General features: G+C 42.0%; 1 protein-coding gene across 1 annotated transcript; it reads left to right on the top strand.

The window, feature by feature from the left end:
• Window positions 1-5,551: 5,551 nt before the first annotated feature.
• Window positions 5,552-17,406, top strand: LOC311181657 (SLAM family member 5-like; the record flags this gene model as incomplete). Its single annotated transcript, XM_084250099.1, has 5 exons — window positions 5,552-5,597; window positions 14,184-14,525; window positions 16,176-16,427; window positions 16,771-16,890; window positions 17,363-17,406. The coding sequence occupies 5 exons, from the start codon at window positions 5,552-5,554 to the stop codon at window positions 17,404-17,406; spliced, it is 804 nt and encodes a 267-aa protein (XP_084106225.1).
• Between the last annotated feature and the right edge of the window lie 1,409 nt (window positions 17,407-18,815).

Consider the following 18,815-nt stretch of genomic DNA (forward strand, 5'->3'; position numbering starts at 1 on the left):
CAATTCATGCCATAGAATCATCACTGGTCCAGGTGTTGCACCTCTTTGTCTTGTTTTTATCTTATTCTTATAGTCTCCCTTTTCTTTTTTTTAAGATTTATTTATTTATACGCAAGCTGGGGTACAGTTCAGAGGCTCAGGAGAGTGAGAGGATTCACCAGAGACAGAGCGGGGAGCAGAACAGGCAGACAGACCAAAAGCACTGCTGAGGGGAGCAGCGGGCAAGCCAGGAGAGGTCTGCCACGCCATGCAGGTATCTCCCTGGCCGGTCAGGAATTGAACCAGTGCTGCAGAGGCTGCAGACAGCATCACAGCACTGTGCTCAACCTGCTACACCACCGGGGAGGCCCTATTCTCCCTTTTCATACCCCATCCTCTGTTCTCTCTCTGCTCTCCACCTCCATGTCCCTGAACAGACACAACTGTCAAATGTGTGCCTATTTAGCCCACTGCCTGCTTCTATTTGTGTGAGTGTTTACACTGCAAATACCTGGAACTACTTTCACACACATGCACGTGCTTGCATGCACACTTAGAGAAACATCTCATTCTGCTTCTCAAGTCTATTTTTGTTTTTATTGTTCAATATTGCACATTTTCAGACCTTTCCAAGTTGAAATATGTAGCTTTAATTCAATTTTTTTGAATACTGCTAGTATTATATCCTATAGATATGCTACACTTTATTTCTCTGTTGGCAAACACTTTCATTTTTATAACTCTGTTATTACTAACAATGTTAACATAAACAATCATTTCTGTTTTTTTTTTTAATATCTCTTTTGGTACTTATGTGAGTGATTCTCTGGGCAGTACTGGGGGGTGGAATGGCTGGGTCATAAATTATGCAAATACTCAACACTCAACTCTCTAAATGTATGTAATTGTTCTGCAAAATTTATGCTCCTCCTGATAGTACGTTAGAGCTCTTCCTAGTCCCCTTCCTCATCAGCACTTGAAATTCCCTGAAGTTTTGGCTAATCATTTCTCTAATTTGGTGTATTGTGAGTCTCCATATGATTATTTGGTGTTCCAGTTTCTATTCTATGAATTGCTTATGCATAGTATTGACTCATTTTCCCACTAAATAACTTTCTCTTGATAATGTAGAGGTCATCCCTGTATATTTTGGATACTAAATTTTAGTTGGTTACATACACTTGTCTTTTAACACTGTGCAGAGTCTCTTTCACCAGGGAGAAAATTTAATTTGATGTAGTCATCAACTTTTCACTTTATTATTATTTTTTTTTTTAGTATGTAGGTTAAAAATTGGCATCACCCTTAAGGTTATAAAGACATTCCTCTACATCATCATCTAATAGTTTTAGTACCATTAATCAGTTTTAATAGAGTCAATTGTCTATCAAAATTCTGTATTTTTTGATTTGTATTTTTTGATCTGTTTTCATAAAAATATTAACCATAACTATTTTTAAAATTGTATATACTAATCTGTACCTGTATAGGTCAGCTTCTACTGTCTACTTTTTCTCTTGATTATTAAACATTTTTGTCTGCCTGGGTTTTTTCAGTTGAATGCTGTATATTGTGTATAAAGGGACCAAAATGGCTAAAAATTATTTTAACTCCACCAGAGAGGATCTCCCATTTCATTCTGTTAGGCAGACAGTCCAGTCACCTCCGTGCAATAGGAGTGAGCTTCATTAGGTTGGTTTTCTTCTCCCACCTGGATTCTTCATGTATTATCACCGTGGAGGTCACTGATTTGATTTTCCATTTGGTTTATTCTACCTTCACAGCTTTCCTCAGAATTTTTGATCTCCTTTGTTGATCTTTTTCCATCCTGCATCTCCATTATTTTATTATTTAAAGTTTCAGTTTCTATTTCCGTTGACTAATTTTATTTCTTAGGACATTGATTTGCTTTTCTGATTTTCCTTGTATATATCTGTTCTGATTTTCTGTGTTTTGTCCATTTCTTTGAATTTCTTGGTGTGGCAATTTTGAATTCTATATATGATAGCAAAAAAGAGATCACTTTATGGTTGAACTCTGTAGATTTGTTCTCTCTCTGATGTAAACTATTCCCTTGAGGACTCATATGTTGGAGTTTTCTGCTTATTTTGCTATTTTTTTTGGGGGGGGGGGCGTCCAAAGGGTGCAGAACCTTCCTTTTCCAGCAGATGGTGCTGTGGGGGGTTGTTTTGGGTTTGTGTTTGCGCTGTGTTTGTTTTAACTTGTCCTGGCTTGGTGTTTCATATTGTATGATGCTGTATGTCAGGAAGAACTGATCTGTAGCTTTTGAGTCCCGGGTAGGGGAAGGGCCTGGAGTGGTGCAGTTGCTGGTTAAAGTGGTGAGTGAGGGTGGCACATGTTTGTGTCACCACTGATGGCTCTCCTCTGTGGCTTTCCATCTCTATATTTGTGTCGCCACTGATGGCTCTCCTTTGTGGCTTTTCATCTCTAGAATCTTAGGGTCATGCTCAGTGACACTTCACATGATCAGCTCAAGTCCTAGGGGAGCGGGGGAGGGGAGGTCTCTCTGTGCCCAGTCCAGGTGGGATTCATCCCACCTGGCTCACCCCAGCACCTCTGCCTGCATCTCCCCTCAGTGGAGGGACTGCCTCCACACAATCAGCTCTCCCTCCCCAGAGCCACTAGCTAAACACAGAAACACTGATTTGCACCACTAGTTCCTGTCCTGACTGAGTCCCTGCCCCCTTTGGTTGTGTAGAATTGAATTTCTTCTGTCTCTTCTGTTGTAGTCAGTGTTGGTCTCCAATGTTCAGAAGGTGCTCTAGTTTCTCCTCAAATCAAGGGATCCTCTGGGTCCAGTGATTCTAAAGCTACTTTTGATTATCCTCCCAAAAGCGAAGCAGGGAACCTCCTCTGACACCATCTTCCCAACCCAGTCTATTTTTATTGGTTGTAAAAAGGAAGCTTCCTTTTTCTTGATAAAGTGGCTTTATACGCCACCTACAAGTAGCTAGGTTTAATCTTTGTTTGTTTTTTTAACCCAGGACTTTTAGGCGTCTGGTTTTTCAGAGATCTATACCTGTTCAAGTGACCAGGTGCCAATAAGGGGTATTAGGTAGGAAACAGGGCAGTGGAACTCCAACATCTTCACTCTCTTGCCATCTTCTGGACTCCACCACCTAGGACCCTCATTTGATCTCAAGCATCCGCTGACTTGAACGATACATAATATGGCTCTTCTAGAATGAGGAGAACAAGACTTGACCAGTAGAATTCACAATGAGGAGGTCATGGATGAACTTGACAGTAGGAGTTTCAGTGGAGTCGGGAGAGGCCTAGGAGATGGCTGATTTGAAAAATAAGGAAACGGAAACATTGACAATGGAGTCATTTCAGTAAGACTTGCTTTTAATGGGAGCGAAGAAATGAGAGCAAAGAAATGGGAGCAAAGAAATGAGATAGTGTTTAACAGAGGATGTGAAACATTTGGAATTAAGTTATAAAGTATATTTGTGTGTTTGTCCACTCATCGGGGAGAAACTGGTGATGCAGGATGGAAGGAGAAAAAAGGAGAGAATCCAAAGAAGAAGGGGAAGAACCACTTTTAACTTAGAGCTGCCATATTGTTCCTCCTGGTAAACAAGTATTTTTTTCTTTCTCTGTTCTGCTTAATTTCCATAATTATTTGTCTTTTCTATGCACACAGAATAATTCTTCTTCCTACATATAGAATTCAATTTGTTTTTCATCTCTATCTGTCTCTAATTTCAGATTGCAGGAATTTTTAAGAAGCATGAACTTTTTTAAACTAACATCAATTTTATTTTTTTTGAGATTTATTTTTTATGCATACAAGTACTAGGGTATAGGCCAGAGGTGCGGAGTAGTGGACAGTGTGAGAGGATTTACCAGAAACAGAGTGGGGAGGAGAGCAGGTAGATCTACTGTAATACACTACTAAGGGGAGCAGCAGGAGAGACAGGAGAGGTCTGCCACGCAATGTGTGTTAGCTCCATGCTGCAGTAGCTGGGGGTTCCTTCATAGTGCTGATGCTTAACCCCTTGTGCCACCAGGGAGGACCCTAACATCAATTTTATTATTTTAAGTTATTTTTCTTATCTTCACTTCAATCATTTTTGAAAAAAGTAGGAGAGGTAAAGAGAAAAAGAAGAAAACAGGAAGAAAAAGAATTCTGTTCAAAATCTGAACCTTTCCTTATGAACTGAAGATCTGAATTAGGTGATAATAATTGACTCTGAGCAATAGTTTAAAAAATACATGCATCCTGGGGTACATATACACAATGGAATATTACTCAGCAATCAAAAAAGATAAATTCATGCCATTTGCAGCAACATGGATGGAGCTGGAAGGGATCATGCTCAGCAAAATAAGCCAGAAAGAAAAAGAAAAATACTGGATGGTCTCACTCATAGCAGGAAGTTAGAAAACCTAAATAAGGGACCAGGAAAAAGACTAATTATAATAAAGTAAAAATCAAAATCAACAAGCAACTATAAACCAGAGACACACTACTGGGGGGGAGGAGAGGAGAGAGGAAGGGTTAGGGTCAAAATAAGGGGGAGTGCAATGGTGTGGGGAATATAACCAAAGTGAAAATGCATACATTGTGCAAAAATGAAAAATGATGTAAGAATTATATAAAATAGAATATTTAAAAAAAGACTAATTGTAATAAAGTAAAAATAAAAATCAACAGTCAACTATAAGCCAGAGACACAGAAGGGAGAAGGATCACAACAAGGGGGGTGGGAATTTTACGGGCCAAAAACCAAGGTGAAAATGCATGCATTGCACAAAAATGAAAAATGATGTAAAAAATATATAAAATTAAAAAAATAAAAAGAAAGAAACATATGCATTCTGCTGAGAAAGTAGAAGATGGAAGAAAGGGAATACAAAGTCAGGTTTTCAACAGCACGTGACAACTTCATGACTTCTTTCTTGTTTCTCTGTGCATGCATGATAGAGGTATGTTTTTGCACATGCAGTAATTATATATTTAAGGGAATCAAGCTTGCTAAAAATGTGAAAGGAATACAGTTTAATCCTGTGAAATTAAATAATCTAGGAAGTTCCATTTCCCTTCATTTTCTCCATTGCTCTCCTTATCACACTATGTTGAAATTACCCGTTTCATTGTTGAGCGCCCCACAACAACATGGGCTCAGGAAAAGAGCAAGATAGTTACTTTGCTGCTCTTTATATTGCCAGTTCCCTAAATAGCACCTGACACCTAGTAGGCAGTCAGTAAATACTTGTTGAATAAATAATACTAGGCATTAATGTTATATAATGGGGGAAAACGAGCATCGTAAAGTATAGATCAACTTTTCCTAAGTCAGTTAACTCGTACTTCCTTTTTTGTAAAAAAATTTTATTGAAATAGCTTTGGTTTATAACATTATATTGTTTCAGCATTCTGCTGGGTAAAGGGGGTTAATTTTCTGCTGAATGATGAAAATTAGACGTTTTTTCAGACTTCCTAATTAATTTGTCTATAAATGGAGCACAAAAACACAAGTGAAACCAGCTCCCTGCTAGCAGAGTTCCTGCCATTCTCGCCCACGGAAGACCAGTCCAGGAGAAGATGGCTCAGCCCCTCCTATGGATCTTGCTCCTTTGCCTGCAAACCTGTGAGTTTTGACCCTTGCTGACTCCCTTCTAGTGTTCTACTTTTAGAAATTTCCCTTCAGAAAGATGCTGAAATGCACCTTTGATCTGTCTTAACAGACACACCCTAGGTCTCTAGAAGGATCCATCTGACTGGGGAAAAACATAATTATTTTTAGCTTTAGAGTTTATATTTCTGAATTTTGTCTCCACCCAGCCTCCAAAGGTCTGCAATGAACTCTTCTGTTTAAGAATGTTAACACTTGGTTGAACTACCCAGAGACCCCCAAGAAAGAACAGATCATCCAAAACCTTGACTAACTTAAGTGCAAATTCTTTGGGGGGTGGGTTGAAGAGATATGAACCTATACCTCTGAATCACATACCATGTTTAAACCAATGGGCCTCCACAGTGGTGCAGCGGGTTGAGCACAGCGCTGTGAAGCTGTCTGCTGCCTCTGCAGCACTGGTTCGATTTCCGGCCGGCCAGGGAGAAACCCATATGGCGCAGCAGACCTCTCCTGCCTCGCCCGCTGCTCCCCTCAGCAGTGTATTTTGGTCCTTCTACCTGTTCTGCTCCCTGCTCTGTCTCTGGTGAATCCTCCTACCCTCCCGTGCCTCTGGCCTGTATCCCAGTGCTTGTACAAATAAATAAATCTTTTTAAAAAACAAATAAACCAATGTTACGTTAATGAAAAAAGTGATACAATAAAAAATTAGGAAAAAATAAAATAAAATGTATTACCTACTTTTGACAGACATGCACTTCCCAGTTATATCTCATTGCTCTCCCAGATTAGAGTGACACATGATCATAATTATCACTTTGAAAACTTAATCTTTGTATGTTCCCTTTCTTTGCAAAGCAAATTCTGAGCTATTCTCTGTTTATATCCTCCAAAAGCTCTCTAAAATAAATGGGGATGACATTACTATCCCTATTTTACAAATAAGATAAGTCTCAAAAAAGAGATGGAGAACTTGAATGAAAAACTCTCTTTTCTTACTATGGCTTAATTATGAAGGACAAAATGACCACTGGCTGTTGTTAGCACAAAGAAAATTGTATCATTAATCTAGGTCTGAGTGTTTTTGTATATATTATCTCATTTAATCCAAACAATTGCTTCGTTAAAGTCAAAATTGACTATATTTCTTATTTAATAAATCTACTTATAGCACCTCTCACAAGTTCTGTAAAAGCACCAGTATATTCCTGGCATGATTTAGAATATAAAGAATCCTGTGGGTTAGGATTTCCTGAAAAGGTAGAATTGATACACCTTGGTCTCTTGCATTTCCTTGACCATTTACAGCTGTGGTTCCTTTAATTCAAGCTTCATGGAGATTATACCCACTAGACAAGCCTATGGCTTTGGAGCTTGTGCTAATCACCCTGATGTAGGAAGCAGAAAATGCAAGTAGATAGTGAACAGTTGGATAGAACCTACACGGAAAATATAGGAATGTCCCCAGTTTCCAGAGAAGGCTGGCCATCATGCATTTGATACTACTTAGTTTGCAAAGCCTTCTACAATTTTGATCTTGACATTCTTGTGATCCATACTAAAATCATTAAAATAAACAAGAAGAATATTATTAATCCTGTTATTTTTCTACTATTATTTTAGATTTATTTTTTATTTATACAAGAACTGGGGTACAGGCCAGAGGCCCGTGAAGGTGAGAGAATTCACCAGAGACAGAGGGAGAGCAGAATAGGCAGACGGAACTGGGAGCAGCGGGGGAGACAGGAGAGGTCTGCCGCGCTAGGTGGGTAGCTCCCTGGCCAGCTGAGAATCGAACCTGCACTGCAGAAGCTGCAACAGCTTCCCGGCACTGCACTCAACCCACTGCGCTACCAGGGAGGCCCCTGTTATTTTGTGTGTGTGTGTGTGTGTGTGTGTGTGTGTGAAGATTTATTTATTTATTTATACAAACACTGGGTACAGTCAGAAGCGTGGGAGGGTGAGAGAATTCACCAGAGCCAGAGCGGGAAACAGAACAGGCAGACTGATGAAATACACTGCTGAGGGGACCAGCGGACGCGGCAGGAGAGGTCTGCGCGCCATCCCCTTGCCGGTGGCCGGGGATGGAGCCGATGCTGCAGAGGCTGCGGGCAGCTTCTCAGCCCAGCGCTCAACCGCTGCGCCACCAGGGGAGGCCCTGTTATTTTTTTTTTAAGTATGGATTAAGATTCAAGTCAAATACTTCATCTAAAATTTTACAACCTGAAGTTGGTACTATTAGAAATTGAACTCATTCTTCTGATCCCATGACTGCTCCTCTTTCTGGCCCATGCTCTCTCTGACTTCCCAACTCAATACATATTGAAACCCTTGATGCTCTAAGGAGGACTGACACATGCTGAAATAAAAGGCAGTTCTGAGATAACATGCGCCTCATCTACTGAAACTGCAATCAATCTTGTCAAATCCAACTGGTCATGAATCATTCATCCATTTGTTTTGTGATTTTGGGGAAACTGTATAAACATGCTTTTTTTTAATTTTAAAATGGGGAACTACTAGTCCAATATGATTATTTTGAGAATCAAAATTACAAGCTATGTTTAGCACTTGTTGCAGTACCTGAATATAGTAAGTGCTGCGCAAGTATTAGGTAAGGCTGTTTCTGTTTTCAGATTTGCTTTAATATCATATTAGGAAGAGTGAAGGCCAAAGCCAGAGGTTCTAGGCAACATGCCTCTGTTTGGGGGTGATCCACGGAACATGAGTGGGAGAAAATGGTGAGAGTTTTTGCTTAGGTATGGGCTCTTGGGGTTCTAGAAAGGAAACCAAGGAAGGGTGAGATATCCATTGTCAGGGACCGTTGAATTGAGCTGGGGTTTCTTTTTGTAGAAGTGAAAATCAGAGGTGCTTCCACATACAATTTGCCTTTGCTGAGTTATCTATTTGCCTTCTATGGATTAATCCACAAACATTTCCTTAGTGTAGAAATATACCCTAAATTTCTCCTGCTGTTTTTCTGGCAACAGTGGTTCCTTAAATTTAGCCTTCGGCTTAGGAATCAACACTGATCTTATGTACTTCCCTGGAAGAAGAGCATTGAGGCAGTGGAGAAGTAGTGGAGAAAGGAAGTTAGAAATTTCCCATTTTTTCTTGAAAATATGGAAATAAGTCTGAGTGTGCAAACTCATGACTCTTCCGTATTGGAGAAGTTTTGTCTAAGAACCAAGACTCACTGTCCCTCTGCCGATCATTCATTACCATTTGGTGATTTGTCAGTGAAAAGTTGTGATTTATTTCCATCAAGTCAGGATAGTTCAGTCAGAGGCTGGACCTATCTCACAACTACCTGCAGAGGAGGATGGGGGCTGGTGGGCAGGTCTTCACCAACATCAGAAATTAAGGTAGGGGCACTAGGCAGAAGATCCAAAGAATGACTATATATAGATATCATTCAGGTACCATTCACATATTTGATTTGAGGTAACCTAAATTAACTTCTACAAACAAGGGTCCAATATAGACAGAACTTTGAAGCCCTGTTGAAGAGAAAACACCATTGTGGGGTATTCTAGCAGTTGATACATAAAAGTCCAACAGGTGTGTAGACCCAAGTGGGTATCTGTCCATGGTTAAATAGGGCCCAAGTTAGAAGATTTCATGCCTGGAGAAGAGTGTGTACAAGAGCCAATTTGTCATTGATCCAACATCCTTGCATGGAGGAGCCTCAAGATAAAGACATTCTGTGTTCTAGGAAGAGTCTTGAACAGGCTGCTGCTGCATTCACAAAGGGGTCAAAAGCAGACCCCCAGTCACAGAATGAAGAATAAATTGTGAATGGGGAACATGGGATATTGGTACATAAGTGCAAAAATCCAGTTTATAAATAAAGGTTGTGAATCTGCACATCTTAATCACACAGGACACCAGTAGGAAGAAGCAGAGACCTGCCTCAGGAGTGCCATGTACCCCAAAGCTCTTCTTATCAATATGGTGACTGACAAAATAGCCAAGTACGTCCACAGCAGGAACCCAAGGTCAATGCTGGTAACCCAAGGTCAATGCTGGTAGTCTACCAAAGATTCTTCTGAATCAACCCTTTCTTGTCTTAAAACTCAGGAGAAAAAAATCTGCAAGTTTGGAAGCACCTAGGTTCATCTGTGTAGAAACTAGAAAGAGGTACAGGAAAAAGTTGGAGGACTGATATCTGTAGAGATGTTTATGTTCCTTATTTCCAACTTTATGCTCAATAATAATAATTAATATATAAAAAATAAAAGTGTGCTATTACAGAGGAATAGAGATGTAATAATGCATGGCCACTATTCTACATTCGTTTTCGAATTTGCGTGTGTGCTTGATTGTACATCTTTGTTTTAAAGAAGAAGATTCAGGTTAACCCAAATCTCATAAAGATGATACAAATCAAGAAATATAGAAAATAGTAACTATTCGCTGGGGCTGGTAGTTTCCTTTTTCTTAAAAATCCTGTGATCAAGGACTTTCCATTCTCAAGGAGAATGTCACAAGATTTCTCAATGCTTGACTGTCTGCTGCTTCTTTCCTGGCTTGCCGTGCCCCCACCAACACTAATAAAATGTTTGAGTCCCGTCAGCATCTAGAAAAATAAGTATTGAGGTTGACTGATAGGAAGATTCTTTATTAAAAAAAAAAGTCTTAAGTGTTTAAAGAAAGAATAAACTCCACCAAGTGGAGTGCCACCAAAAACTCTCCCTCATGGCTTTACTTGAACTAGCCCTTAATAATGACTCATACATTGTCAGTGTGACCATGGTGTCAACAGGCCCTCACAGATGGACTAGGGAAGCCTTGAAGTGTATGTACCAATTATTAAGATGACGATGAAGATGGGTATCATCCTCCTCATTTTCATTATCAACTTCAGAAATAACTAACATTTATATTGCCGTGATGATTCACAGAGTATTTCATACTATTCACTGATCACTAATTAGATTGGGCAAATTTTATAGTTATTATTTCCATTCTGTGGATGAAGAAACTGACTCATAAAAGGTCTATGGCTTTATTAAGTGCCCAACTTATAGGTAGGAATAACACTAGCAGCACAAGTAGGTGCAGGGTTTCCCCACTATCTTCTACCCCAGCATCCACATCTTTAGTCCCCTATTTTTCCCCTACATGCAGTGGCTTTGGGATTATAAAACCACAGCTATGTGTAATGGATTTTCCCGCAATCCACATTTAATGTGTTCGAAGGTAGCAAAACCTTCATCTTAGGACTGTTCACATTCCATGCCTTTTCTCAGCATGCACAGGATTCTCAGGAATAACACCAACAGCACAAATAGCTGCAGACTTCCCCAGCTACCCCTATCTGCTACCCCAGCATCGCTTCCTGAATGACTTTACAGGAGATAACACAACTACACATCATACCCTCATACCATCCTGTGGCTGTACATCGTTCTAATACTAAGATCTCAGCCTGAGCGGAAGGCCTACATATTTCCTGGGTTTGATGACAGAACCTACCAGAACCATGAGTCTATGGCTCCCACATCCTGTCCTTTCTTTTTCACACCTAACCTGAATCTGATGAGTAGAAAGGCATTTAGGTGCTAGGACCTAACTTCAAAAAGCCTTCACAGACATGGGAGGTTTGAGACCAAGAGCAAGTATACAATTTGGGGAGCCCAGCACAACATGAAAATGTGGAGGCCCTTGTTCAAATATCACTAAGAATGTCCAGATGCATGGCCATACTAAATGAAGCTCATTGTCTTTCTGGGCTGGAGGCTTGTGTGACCACACAGATCATACGTACACATTTGTTGGTCCAGGGATTTGGGTCCTTCTACCAGATCTCATCAGCTTATCTACAGAGAATTAATGTTCAAGGAAATAAATATTGGCAAATTATACCTCCTGCCACCAAAGGCAGCCTTAGTCTCTTCTTCTGTTCCCCTTCTGTTTCCTTCACCTAACACTCACCCCCGGTCTTATTTTTCATTTGTATATGCATCTGTCTTACTCTCTGGGCTGTGAGCTCTCAAGACTGCACCTGCCTCTGAGTCCCTAACCCAGCCCCTGGCACGCAGCCCTTAATGACAGTAGATAAGGGTCCTTGTTCTTCCCTCCCCCGCTCCAAGGGCCCTGTACCATCTCCTTCTGAACTTGCACCCCAACTAGGTCATCAGAACTTGCCTGGAATATTCTTCCTAAGGAAAGACTTGGTTGATCTGAAAAGAAAAGAAAGACATTAGCAGCTCCCAGCCCCATTCAGGAGTTAGTGCTGGGAGGCAAGGGCAGCCATGTGTTTGAGAAATCCCTTGGTTTTGTGACACTTCAAAATGACTGGTGTTCTCAAGGATCCTTCTCCTTCCCTTTTTATGCCAAACCCTGGGTAAAAGTTAGGAGCAGTCTGAGCCCACCTATGTGGAATACTTACGTCCTGCTCTTGGGTGCTTACATGCAGCTAGTACTCATCAGAATGAACCAATTATTGTTAATGGCTGGTGCCCTTCCTGATTGGTTAAACATTTTAATTAGTAATTAAATATTTTGAATGTCACCCTTGCTGGCCCAAAACTATTCTTCACTAAATAGAGCTCAGAGAGAATAACAGGTAACAAAGGAAGAGGAAAAGGAAGAGGAAAAAAAGCACCTTATAATTATGTTACCTTTACAAGGTGATGGAAAAGCAAAGAAAGAAAAGAAAATAAACCCTTTATTTCCCCCATATCATATTGTTTTTTAAGATTTATTTTTTTTAATACAAGAACTGGGTTACTTGCCAGAGGCACGGGAGAATGAGAGGATTCACCAGAGACAGAGTGGGGAACAGAACAGGCAGATTGACTGAAATACACTGCCGAGGGGAGCAGCGGGCATGACAGGAAAGGTCTGCTGCGCCATGTGGGAACCTCCCTGGCTGGCCAGGAATCAAACCTGTGCTGCAGAGGCTGTGGAGAGCTTCACAACGCTATGCTCAATCCACTACACCACTGGGAGGGCCCCCCATGTCATATTTTAAGAGCTCTAATCCTTTAGTCTTTCCTGGACAAATTTCTTGAATTCCCAGGAACAAGTGGTTTCTAACCACTGGTCAACATTGGTCTTTTCCTTAAACTGCTAAGCTCCAGAGAGCAGGCACTACATCTATTTTTACTCACTATTGTATCCACAGCGCCTCACATCATGCTTAACAGAGTAGATGCTCAATAAACACTTGTACCATAAATTATATTAATAAACACATACTGTGGTGTCCAGAAAGAAAGTGGACTTTGAATGAAGGCGAGCATTCTCATTCATAAATGTGTGAGTGAGTGAATGTAACTTTGCTTACTTTAGAAATTTTTCCAACAGATTTTAGGCAATGGTAAGTGAATTCCACTTGTTAATTCATTCCATAAGTATTGACTAAGCACCCACTATGTGTCAGGTACTCTTTTAGAGACTGGGGATATAGTAGTGAACAACAACAAAATATATAAGAAATCGCCAATTTGGAGCATGTCTCCTCCAGATCTGCTGAATTGCTCTGCCAGTATCTTCTAGGAAGAGGAGTGTAGTAATGACCTTTCAGCAAAGATCACAGGAGAAGAAGTAATAACAACATCCCTGGCTCTTGTCCCAGCTCTTCTGCTTGGCAATGTGATCTGGAAAGAAAGATATTTGATATCTTGGACCTCGTTGAGTTTGTGGTCTTCATCTCTCAAACCTCTTTTAGTTCTGAGTCTTAAAGTCCAGAGGAGTTTTAAACAAAGTGGAGCCTTGAAATTGACTTGGAAACTTAGTTTTTATTTTTTTAAGATTTATTTATTTTTAAAAAACACTATCAGGGTTGTAATGTGCAGCATGATGACCATAGCTCACATATCTGTATATCTGTATGATAACTGAGAGTAAATCCTAAGAATTCTCATCACAAAAAAAAAAAAGATTTATTTATTTTTATATAAGAACCAGGGTACAGGCCAGATAGGCAGGAGGGTGAGAGGATTCACCAGAGACAGAGCGGGGAACAGAACAGGCAGATTGACAAAACACACTGCTGAGGGGAGCAGCTGGCGAGACAGGAGAGGTCTGCTGCGCCGGTGGGATTCTTGCCAGCTGGCCGGGATTGAACCCGCGATGCAGAGGCTGCAAAAAGCTTCACAGTGCAGTGCTCAACTGCCTGCGCCACTAGGGAGGTCCAGAAACTTAGTTTTTAAATGAGAATCTTCAGGGCTCCCTGGTGGCACAAGGTGTTAAGTCTCAGCACTATGAAGCTATTGGCAGTCACTAAAACATGAGTTCGATCCCTGGCTAGGGAAGTAACCCACATGGCTGCAGCAGACCTCTCCTGTCTCACCAGCTGCTCCTCTCAGCAGCGTATTTCAGTCAGTCTGCCAGTTCTGCTCCCCACTCTGTCTCTGATGAATTCTTACCCCCACACCTCTGGCCTACACCCTATACATAAATGAATCAATTTTTTTAAAAATGAGAATTTTTAGGAACTACATGGTCATCATAACATATTAGACATACCTTGAGTAGAATGCCCCCTTCCAAAGTCGATGCCCAAGAAAAGAAGCATTCTCAGGAAAGTGGATGAGATGGGAGGACAAGGGACTCTAACAGGCACAGTGGTTTTTCTATTTGTGTTCTCAGGGCCAGAACCAGCTGGAAGTAACACAGATGTCTGCACCGTGAATGGGATCCTGGGGGAGTCAGTTACTTTCCCCTTGAATATCCCAGAATCACAGCAAGTTGGAAGCATTGTTTGGCAGTTCAAAACATCAATTGCTTTTGTACAACCAGGAGACTCAGGGACAGTACCCAAAGTCATTGTGACTCACAACAGTTATAATGACCGAATAAATGTCTCAGGTCAGAACTACAACCTGGAGATGAGAAATCTTGGGATGGAAGATGCAGGCATCTACTCAGCCGACATAACTTTGAAGACCTCAAGCGCTACCGAAACCAAGCGTTACAACCTTCAAATCTACCGTGAGTTGTGGGTAAATTGAAGGTTTTGCTTTGCAATTTTGCTATTTTTCTGATAATAGGATTCCCTAAATTTTTTTATACATAAACTTAGTTAATTTTATCAACACATAAAAAGAGGGTGTGGCTTTGTTTTTACCCATGGAATCTTCCATAACGGTTGTTCCCTGGGCCTTGCTTTTCTTTCCTATAAAACATGAACAATCACAGCACTCACTTGTGAGGACCGGTGTATGTAAAGCCCTTTTGTAAAAGATCCTTTTATTTTGAAATAATTATAGATAAAAAAGAAAATGTAAAGAAATGTGTGGGGAGGTTCTGTGTACCCTTCAGTCAGCCTCTCCTAATAGTAACATCTCACCTAACTACAGTACAGCATCAAAACCAAAAATCAACAACAAAAAAAACAAAACAAAAAAAAACAAAAATCAACATTGGTGTAGTTAGATGTCACCACATGTTACACATTTACTCACATGTGTGAGCATGGAGTAGCTCTTTTCAACATAATCACACATGTAGCTTCATGTGAGCACTACCACAATCACACTTAAGATAACATGGCCACAAGATTCTTTCATCCCTTCAGAGTCACTTTTTCCCTTCCCTCCCTAATTCCTGGAAGACAAATCCTTTCTTCATGTATATGATTATGTTACTTCACAAACATTATATATCGGGAATCATGCAGTATGCATGCTTCTAAGATTGACTTTTTTCACTTTCTCTGGTGCATCTATTCTCATCCTGGTTGCTTTTTTTTTTTTTTTAAAGATTTATTTATTTTTATACAGGACCTAGGGTACAGGACATAGGTGCGGGAGGATGAGAGGAGTCACCAGAGACAGAGCGGGGCGCAAACAGGCAGACTGACTGAAATACACTGCTAAAGGAAGCAGCAGACAAGACAGGAGAGGGCTGCCACACCATGTGGGAATCTCCCTGGCTGGCCAGGAATCGAACCTGCACTGCAGAGGCTGAGGACAGCTTCACAATGTGGCGCTCAACCTGCTGCGCCACTGGGGAGGCCCTCATCCTGGTTGCTTTAAAGACATATGGAGTTGGGCCTCCCCGGTGGCGCAGCGGTTGAGCGCTGGGTTGCGAAGCTGCCTGCAGCCTCGGTAGCACCGGTTCGATCCCCGGCTGCTCCCCGGCCACCGGAGGAGGGTCCCACATGGCGCACAGACCTCTCCTGCTGCCCGCTGCTCCCCTCAGCAGTGTGCTTCGGTCCTTCTGCCTGCTCTGCTCCCCGCTCTGGCTCTGGTGAATTCTCTCACCCTCCTGCGCTTCTGACTGTACCCAGTGCTTGCATAAATAATAAAAATAAATTTAAAAAAAAAAAACCACAAAAAAAAAAAGACATATGGAGTTGGGAATAAGTCATACATCATTACAAAGGACATATACAATAGGTGAAATAACTTTGAGAGCCTAGATAACAGCAAAATGTCCAAAAGGAAATAGAAAGTGGTGAACTTTGAGTATTTATTAGCTTTGTTTTTAATATAATTTAATTGTAAGTCTTTATAATTCAATATTTTGTGACAGCTCTATTTAACCACCATCTTGACAGTTTTTTGAAATGTAACAGTTGACTCTCACAGCTGGTGTAACCAGCCCCAGTTGACTTCTTGCTCATGTTTTCCCTCACAGGTCGGCTTGGGAAGCCAAAAATTACTCCGAGTTTAATGACCTCTGTGAACAGCACCTGTAATGTCACACTGACATGCTTTGTGGAGGAAGAAGACAAAAATGTAACATATAGTTGGAGTCCCCTGGGGAGAGAGGGGAACATCATTCGAATTTTCCAGAGCCACGAAGACACAGAGCATACTTACACCTGCACGGCCTGGAACCCTGTCAGCAACAGCTCTGAGTCTATCTCTGCCCAGCAGCTTTGCTCAGGTAAGCAGCTCAGTCTTGTCCTCCCGGAGCCCTCAGCAGTCACTCAGAAGAGCTGCAAGGTCTGAGTCTGGGCTTCATTCTCTGGGGTATACACCTCCCTTGCAGTGGGCTGGTCCTTGGGTGTCTCCTCCCAGGGTGACCTTAAAGTGTCCATAGTCTTCTGAGAGTTGCCAGCCACCTCTGATTAATAGCAAGTTTTCTAATAGCAAGAAGTGCTCTCCTGGAGCTTTGGCACACCCTGAAGGTCACCTAATTTTGATTGTGTCCCTGAAGGTACCAAGCCTGCCCAGCCGCTTGGGCCTGTTTCCTAAAGTCCTAGTCTCACTGTAACTTCTCTTTCCAGACACTGGGCTGAACCACCAGAAACACCACATTGTGCTGCTGAGTACAATGGCTGTGCTTTTCCTGTTTATGTTCATCATATTGCCAGTAATTCTGCTTCTTCTGCGCAAAAGAGGTCAAGGTAGGATTTTCCCAGAAGGTAAAATGTGGGAAAGCATTTTCCTACTCCCTGGAAACCAAAGTTATTTCTCCCCAGTGATGTGGAGAGGTCCTTTGTTCTAGAGAATCAACCCTCTTACACTCCCCTCTCTCCCACCTCACCAGTGTCAGAAAAAGGTTCCCAAGGACTGTGTGACATTGCCTCAAAGCTGTTCTGGGATCCCCAGAGTCTGGTGGGCCTGGAACTTGGGTTCAAGTTTAGCGCTGACATTAACAAGCTGTGCTTCATTAGATCAGTATCTCTGGCTCAGTGTTCTCATGTGTGAAGTGAGATTTGGACTAGAGGGTCTCCAGGGGTCTCCGGGGTCACTTCAGTTCCACTGAGTTTTGACTACGATCTTTGGGGAGTCATTAAGGGACATGTACTCATTTGTATTCCATGGTTGTCATAAGGTCCCTCTGGAACATTTTGTATGATGCCATTCTCAATTCAGGAAACCTTTTCTTTGGCCCCAAGGAGATCATTATACCCCCATAACCCCTATTTCTCTTACCCATGTCCACCTCAAATCTCCCTTTTCTACCAATCACCTCACAACTCCTGGCACAGGAGGGAGCTTAATAAATGTCTGACTTTATGATTCAATCAAGCAAGGTAGGCAGGAGCATCTACTATGTGTTCAACACTAAGGTAATAAGGTACCCACTGGAGGAATCCAACACAGATATAACTGGAGAGAAACCACCTAATTGAAAACCTGAGATCTCCTGTAAAAAGATAAGTAGCTATACAGAGACCCTAAGAAAGACCTCATGTGGGAGAGTTATTCTGAGTACCTGCATGAGGAAAGGGAGAATCCCTTCAGCCTAAAGGAGATTCCTGAGTAGAAGAGAATTCCTATGGAGCTCTAAGGAGGCCTATGCTGGGTTTCTTCGTGACCATAGCAATTCTTCCAGGAGACGGCACTAGTTAATCTGGTAGGCCTCATTACTTCATCTTAAAGAGAGATCATTCATAAAATCCTCTTCCTTTCACATTCCGTGGTTTTACCTTTATTTGTGACACAGATGCTGATGCAGAGAAAATACACAAAAATGTTCCAGGGACCACCTGGCCAGCAGAATCCAGGATAGATTGATTAAATCCTCCAGACCACGGTAAGCCACACTTCTCGTGATCTGCCCACCCAGATTGGGAGTGAGCAATAGCCTAGACCAGGGCCATGACCAAAGATCTGGAGGGTCTTGCTGGAAAGGCCACTCCTGGGTAATAGTGCCTTGAGTCCTTCTAGGAGGACAGAAAGTAGCCAACTGTTTCCCTGGTAGCTTTTGGTGCCCAAGGCTGGAGGCCCTGAGTTTCCATACTGGGCTGGACTTTCAGGTGAGTCAGGACTAGGAGAAGAGCGCTCCCTAAAGAGCCAAGCTAAGGGAGTCCCTGGTGAAGGCTCTGATGTGGCCTCACCCACACCTGCATGACGTGTGCTGAGGGTTCCTGGTGGCAGGAGATCACCTCCCTCAGACTCAGTCACTCTGTCTCCATCCTTCCCTGTCACCTGCCTTGTCACCTGTCCTGTTCAACTCCATCCTGGAGCAGGTGTCTACACTGCATCACCTTCTGTACCTCCACTAGCCTGCTCCCTGAAAACTGGTTCAGTCTGGTCGTAGAGCACTATATGTAGATGGACAGCACAGCTGGATTCGCAGGGCATGGGAAGCAAATCTCAGTCTGAACCATGCAAACCCTCCTTGTGTCTCCAGAGGTTTCTGTTCAGTTAGTGCCCACTGTCCCACCCCCACTCTCCCTGACCCCCATCCTCTCCAAAGTAGAGCTGAGGCCCCAAGAGGCAGCCACCTGGGGAAAGAGGCACCAGCGAGGAGTGACAGGTAGAGCAGAATCAGGAGGGGTTCTTAACATTTTCCAGAGCTCCCTCACGAATTGGTCGACGG

This window comes from Talpa europaea (genome assembly GCF_964194135.1).
Source record: "Talpa europaea genome assembly, chromosome: 12".
Taxonomy (NCBI): domain Eukaryota; kingdom Metazoa; phylum Chordata; class Mammalia; order Eulipotyphla; family Talpidae; genus Talpa; species Talpa europaea.